Genomic DNA, 8,200 nt, shown 5'->3' with positions numbered 1-8,200 from the left:
ACAACTTCCCAGGGAATCTGGATTTTATGTTTTATAGCTGGGTTTTAAAACCACAGAGAGACCAAGGCCACACTGCAACCTCATGGGAGTGCCAAACCCACATCTGCTTAGTACAGACTAATATCAGACTTCTGCACCTGTCCCCCTTTTCTATACAGAGATAAATAACATCAAAGGCGAGCCCCAGGGCCACGTGCAGAACAGGCTGCGAAACACTCGAAGTATTTACAGAGCTAAATGCTTTCCAGGGAGTTATTTTTCAATGTATTGTTGTAGTAAATGTTTAGATTTTCCAAAGACAAACTCATAAAACAACCATTAAGGAATGCTATTTTATGTACAAATATTTTGCAGAACAATTTATTACGTATTCACACAAGATGTTTTTGCATGCCTAGTACCTCCACAGCATCGACATTAAACACCTACTGCTTTAGCTGACGTCTCTTTTCTTTTAAGAACCACTGTGACATGTCAGGGTTTGCCCTGAACCCCGGGGATCATTAAGGTGCTCAGAACATCCACGCTTCATGAACACACAAAGCTTGATACCTGGGCAAACCCACCCTACAACAGCCTTTAGCAACCTGGCAGAAAGTAGTCCCAGGTCCTGCGATGTGCATATTCTGGTGGAAACAAAGGTGTTACGTTACCCTTTAACCCTATCTGAGGTTTCTTAAAAATGACTCAAGTTGCTGGTCTCTCAATTGTGCCTGCACAGCCCATTTAGTTTGGATTCATTATCAACACGTCAGATCCTAAAGTTGCCAGTTTCAGGCAAGCTCTGACACTGGATAGGTTTACTGGTGAAATAAATATGCAGCAAAATAGGTTATAGTCAGGCTTCTAGATAATAAAATTTAAAATAAGCAAGCATGGTACTCACAAGACAAAATATAGTGCAGGGCTGAATCTTGCGTAAGCTTTAGAAGTTCAATTGGGAGGAAGTCCCAGATGAGCGAGAGTCCTACTCAACCTGCAAGTGGGAGCTGAGGCAAGAATGTGGATCCAGTCTCCTTAGAACAGTGCTTCAGGTCAAAACCCATCTTAAAAACTCTACTGTATAAATGGAATACATGAAAATACTGTATTTATCACTCTTTGTAGGCCAACTAGTTCTAACCAACATTTATTGGAGGGCTTTTTTTCTATGTTGCAATTACCTCAAGCTAGGCTGGTCTTGTTTTAAGACCACCTTCAGCTGTGGAGGCACAAAGTTTGTTTTTTGGACCACTTCTCTCTTACACCCCCTCCCACTGATTCTTCTTTTCCTGTCATTTCTTTTGATCTTTGTCTAAAAGCCTCAACCTATATAAAGCATGCTACAAAAAAAGCTCTGAAAAGTCTATTAATACATTCTCTTTAGCATTCTCTGCATATATTTCACACTTATCTTTAGATTTGAAGTAGTCTTTTTAGTCTGTGCTAGTACAACACAGAGTCCAACAGAGTTCTGGACATGAGCTCTTCAGAACTCCTCAGAGCTCCCAGGGCCCTCATCCTGCAGGTTCTCTACCTTACTGACACCTGATGCTCCCAACAATGTTTTCCTGGTTTCTAGCAATGCTAGATTAGCCTCAGCAGTAATTGCCATGGACAACTCTCCTTCAGCACTACTTTCAGGTTCCTGATGGCAGTGGCTTTCCCTTGGCCCACACTCCATCAGCTGTGTGGTTTGCAGGCTGCAGGAGCCCCACTCGAGCCCATCTTGACATGCAGTGAATGAACAGCCTTAGTTGGGCCCTCAAACCCTTTCACCTTCCCCACTGCCTTGCCTCACACCCTCAGCCACGTGGGTATATCTTCTTGCAGGAGTGTGTGGTGATCTAGATAAGGGGTTAAAGATCGGAGTTAAGGTTGGGATGAAAGTGTTTACAATATTTTAACAAAAAAGGGCGTATATATCAAAAGTATTTAAAATAGCAGTCATCTGCCCCAACTCTTTGACGTGGGCCATTTTATGGCTTCAGGGACATCTGTGTTTGTATAGCTGAGAGGGTGGTATGTAGGCAATATCTGCTGCTGGTACAAATGCATGTCAAATGAGCTTAGTGTCTTTGCCGAGATAGGTGTGTTGACTTCTCTGGAGAGATTATGCCCTTGTTCTCAGCCTGCTTGCCAACTGGCTGTTCCCTTTGTCTGGGCTTCTGATGTGCATATAAAAGAGTAGTACATAAAACCCTGGCTTGTTCCATGCAGTGCATGATCTCTGTTTTCTGCAGATAAATCTCTAACATGATGTAGCAGTAGCAAGCTGCTCAGTCTACCCAGCTTCTGTTATCAATTTCAGAAGCTTCAGTAGCCTTTAGGTGTTTCATCATAAATTATTTTCTGACAAATACACAAGAATACCAAGCAAGAAGGAGAAGAATGAAGGTTCTGATTGCTGTGCTCAAAATCAAAGCAAGACATCGGTGGGCAGCATGAAACATCCCTCAGTTCCTTCCTAAACCAGCAAACCACTGATTATCAATGACTCTTCAAAGAGCATATTTCCCAACTATCATAACTTCAGCTCCCTTCCTTACATTATTCTGAGACTCTCCTCCTGTACCAGCTGTGAAACCATTAGCCAGCCAAGCCTTCTAAATTATATCACAGAAACATTTTTTTGTCAGCTGGGAATAAGTATCTCTCTCGGAACAATCCACAGGATGATTGGATCCTACTCTTTTCACAGAACTGAAACTGCTCTTTTCTGAAAGGAGTCAAGTACCAACTTCTTTCTCCTGACCCTGCCTCCCTCTTCAGCTGTTGACTGTGAAATTCCCCTTATTTACCTGGCACTTTTACAGAGATCGGTAACACATCGCTATAGTTACTTGCTCCTAGCATCTTTTTTCCTGTAATTGACAGTAGGTGTCTTTCCACAGAAAAATATCTCTGTGATGTTATAGCTGGGTATCCAGCCCTTTACTCCACTACTTTCCCATCTTTTCTCCCACATGCAACTCCTTTTAGACATGACAACTTCAAAAGTGTGTCCTCTGTCAAGGAAAGTTCCATGGTTATTCCTTTATCTGAGTGTAGATCAGCATAAATTTGCCAAATTGAGGAATGCTGCCTGAGGATCACAAGACTTGACTCGAATCCAAGTACGGATTTCCTTCTGGAATCTGTACCTGCTCAGCGTCAGTTTTGACTGGCTGCAAGGAGACTTCAGGCTCTAAATCAGCACCCTCATGACACACAATTTTAATAGCAGAAATACTTATTCTTGATTTCATCTCACTTGAAGTATTTCACAAGCGATACTTTAATAAAAATGTTTAGTTAAAATGTCATTAAAAACTCTCAAAGATTCTGATTGTCCTTTATCATTAGTCTTCATCTTTCCAACAGCTCTGCAGTCTGTCTCATGAAACTCCTACTGTCTTGTTACCTCATGATTCCCTTCTAAAATTTTATCATTATAGCCCACTTCACACCTCCTCTACCACACTGACAAATGCTACTGTGACCTACAGTGCATATTATAGTTCTAGTTATATCTATAGAATCAAGCCTGTGAAATCTACATTCTGATCTGCCTGTGACTTGTGGGTTACCTTTGGCTGGCCCCTGATTTCTTTATGCTTCAGCCTCCCCAGCCATAAAACTACTTTGTTCTTTGAGATTTATGGTTGAAACCCATGGAACAGAGCTATATATTAATTCTATTTATAAAGAGTTTTCAAGTGTGCTGCAACCTCTCTGAATGACTGAATCCATGCAGAGATTAATTATATCTGCTAGACCTACAAATGAAATATCTGTAAAGGGCCCTGCTGGACAGTCTCTATCAACCAATGATCTAACATACTTTCTGCTTCTTCTACCCACTTGCTCAATTATTCTTTGATGAAGAATAATATATATGAGGTACCCATGCATCTCCAACCTGAAATAAATTGCCCTCTTTTAGTTCTTTGCCATGGTAGTCTAAATGATGCAAAATGCATTTAGCCTTCCTGTGGCAGGTTATCTTTCCTCACAGGAAAAGGAACTTAGCTCAATCCTCCCTCCCCAAACTGCTGTGCAAATACCCCTGACTGCATTCAGCTAGGTGCTGGGAGTTGAGATCAAAAGAACTGAAGCTCTGCCTGAGAACATTTGCCACCCACATACGGCAACAGCATTCAGGAACTAAACCCTATTTACGAAGCTGTTTCATTTCCAGTCCTTTGTGCCAAAATTCCAATGCAATGTAATTGGTGTACATGAGTGGACCCACAGTTTTGGCAGTATTTGCTGTGCACTAGCCTTCTCTTAGTCTGGTTTTGAGTCTACAGACACACTGCAACAGAAAAATTTACAGCCACAGAATTGTAGGGGACTGCGGATATGACAAAGGACATCAGGAGACACATTCAAGGGACAATAAAAAGTATCAGAGAGCTCTCAAATAAGAGACATTGAAATAGCACTGAAAATTGTATTAAATGTATTGTAACATCTGAGCAAAACTTCGCAACTGGAACCAGACAGCTTGCTTTGAGCACTTCATCAGGCATTTTTCTCTGTCACAAACCAAACTAAAAACGTAGCCAAACTAGAGAGATCTGGTAGACAATACCCTTTGAGCTAATGAGGGATCGAACACAAATCCGTTTTGGTGCTTAGGTCTCTTTTGAATAGAAGGCAAGCAACTCTGAGTTTTGTCATGATATATTTAGGCAAGGGTTTTGAAAGAAAACTGATTCACTACCTTCATTCATGTTCAGTTATAGCAAATCTAAAATTTACTCTCTACCCTCATTCACTACCCTCACTCATCTGAAAGACTTGAGAGTGATATTACAGTAACTCGTTCTCCGAGTGAGAATGTGTCCATGTGTTGCTTTGACGTGGGACCATGTCTGACATGGGACCAATGCCATCCTCAAAGGAGCACCATACGGAGTTCAGCTCTATCATTTACATAGATTTTCCCTAGGTTTTGTATTTGTGCCTCCCTTTTGCATCTGTATTTGTCAAAAAAGGGCTGTAAAGGCAAATAAGAGTCCCAGTTATGGATGCTTGCCAGGAAAATGTAACTCTATTCCACCCTCTGCTCAAAGTAAAGGCTAAATAATGTTCATCATCTGTGTCATCCAGTTCTGTACAACCCAAGGCTCCAAGTGTCAAACTGCAACACAGCGAGCCACAACCTGTGTCAAGAGTAACACAACAGCCAGCACTGGGTCGTGACACAAGCTGTGCTATCTAGCTTGATTACAAACTATCATGCTTCAAAAGCAGCTTTTTGAAAAACACAACGAAGTCTCACAGCTACGACACTTGGTAGCTTTGTGCTCCTTGTAATAAACTTCTACGTTGAAATTATTGCTACAGGGACCGAGTGCGCCTGTCTGTGGATGCCCCGCACCCCAGCCCCGGCCAGGCTGCGGGAGCAGCCCCCGGGGCTGAGCCCGGACTTGCAGAGCACCGCTGGAAGAGCCCCGCCGGTGCACCCTGTCAGTTCAAACTCCCTTTCCTCCGCGTCCCCCTCTCCCCCGTCCCTTTCCCTTCCTACGAAGTCGAGATGAAAGTCTGCGCAGCCGGTTCCCGGAGGAACCAGCCTCTTTCCCTCGCCCCTGTCCCCCGAAGAGGGAGAGGGGCGATGGCCACGGCAGCCCCTGCGGCCGCCCACAGATGCCCTCTCGGCCGGGAGATGCGGGACGGGAGGGACCCAGCGGTCCCGCGTCCCAGGGCGCTACCCGCCGCTCCCTTCCCCAGGCGGCGGGGAACGTCTCGCCCCTGAGGCGGGGACGGCAGCGGAGCTGAGGGGGTTCTCAGCTCTCCCCCACGGGGGAGGACGGGGTGGCCGGAACCGGCGCCGTGTCGGCACGGGAGAGCGGTCCCTGTCTGAGGGGAGAGGATGCTCCAGGGCAGGGAGGCACTGGCTGCCCGGAGAGGGCAGCTGTCCGGCCGCGGGGCGGGGGCGCCGGGCCGGCACCTCAAGGCGCGGCAGCGGGGCCGGCCGGTCGCACGGCTCCTCCCGCTGGGGCGCTGCCGGGCCGGGCCGGGGGCGGAGGAGGCGGGGAAGGGGGGAGCCGCTGCCGTCACTGAGGCTCCCAGCTTGTTCGCCTCGCCGCCGCGGCAGCCCCAGCCCCGCTCCCACCCCCTTCGCCTGCCCCCACCCTCCTTCCCTTTCTCTCGCTCTCTCGGCGGGAGCAGTGTGCCTCCCTTCCCAGATGGCAGCCGGCTGCGCCATGCAGCCTCCCGTTCCTCATCCTCCTCTCCCTCCTGTCCGGCTCTAAGTCAATGCCATGCTGCCGCTGCTACTCCCTGCATTGCTGGCCGCCTGCCTGCCGCCCTGCCAGGGCTGGAGCCCCTCGGCGGCTGCGAGCGGGCAGGAGGAGCAGGAGCAAGAGCTCTTCTTGCCCCCTGTCAACTCCTCCTCTCGCACCTTGGCCAGCGTCGAGATGGACCTCGATGGGGCAGCAAGCAAGGAGGAAAGTGGCACCACCAGCCCGGGCACGCCGGCTGCCTCTAGCCAAGAGCCTTTCCCCTCCGCTCCCACCTCCTCCGGGCAGCAGCAGCAGCAACAGCAGCAACAGCAGCGTCCCCAGCCGCAGGGACAGCCGCAGCCCGCCGAGGACCCGCACTGCAATATCAGCGTGCAGCGGCAGATGCTGAGCTCGCTGCTGGTGCGCTGGAGCCGCCCGCTGGGCATCCAGTGCGACCTCCTGCTCTTCTCCACCAACAGCCACGGGCGGGCCTTCTTCTCCGCCGCCTTCCACCGCGTGGGGCCACCGCTCCTCATCGAGCACCTGGGGCTGGCGGCCGGCGGCGCCCAGCAGGACTTGCGCCTCTGCGTGGGCTGCAGCTGGGTGCGGGGGAGACGGGTCGGGCGCCTGCGGGGCGCCGCTCCCCAAGCCCCCGCTGCCGCCGCCGGGGCCTCCTCCTCGCTCTCCTACCCGCCGGCGGCGGAGCCCGGCCAGTATTGGCTGCAAGGGGAGCCGCTGAATTTCTGCTGCCTGGATTTCAGCCTGGAGGAGCTGAAGGGAGAGCCGGGCTGGCGGATGAACCGCAAGCCCATCGAGTCTACCTTGGTAGCTTGTTTCATGACTCTGGTCATCATCGTGTGGAGCGTGGCCGCCCTCATCTGGCCGGTGCCCATCATCGCCGGCTTCCTGCCCAACGGCATGGAGCAGCGTCGCAGCACCACCACCGGCACCACCGCCGCCGCCGCCAAGTAGCCTCTCCCGCTGACTCCTTCCCCCGCTTCTTTTCGTCGTGCGGTGCGGAGGGACGCGGGGCGGCCGCCGCCTCCCGCCGGGCCAAACTCTGCCGTCTTGTTCTTGTTTAAAGCGTGTCCCAGGTGCGCGGAGGGAGGCCGCCGGCCCGGGGTGCCGTGGGGCCCGGGGGCTGCCTCGGGGTCCCGGCGTCGCCTCAGGGTCCCGGGGCCGCCTAAGAATCCGTCCCACCCTGAGGGGAGCAGCCCCGCCGCGCCACTCACCCCGCCGCCGGAGGGGACCGAATCCTGTGTGCTCGTTTTATATCTTTAATACCCGTTTTAAACGAACCTTTTAGTAGAAAAAAAAAAAAAAAGGAAAAAAAGAAAAAAACCCCGCAGGAAATAAAAAGACCCTCCCATTCAACTGCATTTGTTGTAGTCGGAGTAGCTTTTTTGTATATGAAATACAGTTTGAGTGGGTTTTTTCTTTATTTACAGAAGTCTCTTTGGCAGGATTGAGAACTGAAGCAGTATATATATATATATATATATATATATATATATATATATAGTTATTGATCGAGCTGAACTTCAACAAAGCTTTTTCACTGTATTTCCCAGTTGAGATAGTGTGTATTTATTATTGTAGCTCTGCATTATTTGGCTTTTAATACAGAGGTTTTCTTTCTGGAGCCACTGTAGCCTTTTGTCAGTCTGTTTTCGCCAGGGTGGAATGGGGGGTTCGGCTGATTTCCCCATCTGCAAACCAGCTGCAAAGCAACTCTTTGCCCATGAAGTGACGTTGGGGTTGGTGGTAGAAAAAGGGGAATTCCAAACTCTTTCTGAATGGTGTTTACCCTATGCGTACTGTCGATCTACATCAGGGTGGTGTGGGACGGGGACCGTGTCTGTGGCAGAGATCCTCCAAGGCGATTTACTTAGCCCAGCTCCACAGATTATGTCTTTCTCCTTGGTTTGAGGTTGTATGGTTTTGGTCCTGGGTAGATGAGACCCACTTGTTCAGATGGGTTAAAAGGAGCCTGGGGGCGAGACTCTGAT

General features: G+C 49.3%; 1 protein-coding gene across 1 annotated transcript; it reads left to right on the top strand.

Moving 5' to 3' along the window:
* Positions 1 to 6,230: 6,230 nt before the first annotated feature.
* Positions 6,231 to 7,163, top strand: TMEM158 (transmembrane protein 158; the record flags this gene model as incomplete). The annotated part of the gene is made up of 1 exon (XM_080339162.1): positions 6,231 to 7,163. The coding sequence occupies one exon, from the start codon at positions 6,231 to 6,233 to the stop codon at positions 7,161 to 7,163; it is 933 nt and encodes a 310-aa protein (XP_080195288.1).
* Between the last annotated feature and the right edge of the window lie 1,037 nt (positions 7,164 to 8,200).

Source organism: Nesoenas mayeri, assembly GCF_963082525.1.
Source record: "Nesoenas mayeri genome assembly, chromosome: 2".
Lineage (NCBI taxonomy): Eukaryota > Metazoa > Chordata > Aves > Columbiformes > Columbidae > Nesoenas > Nesoenas mayeri.
Note: the sequence above shows the minus strand (reverse complement) of the source record. Positions and strands in the feature narration are given on the sequence as shown.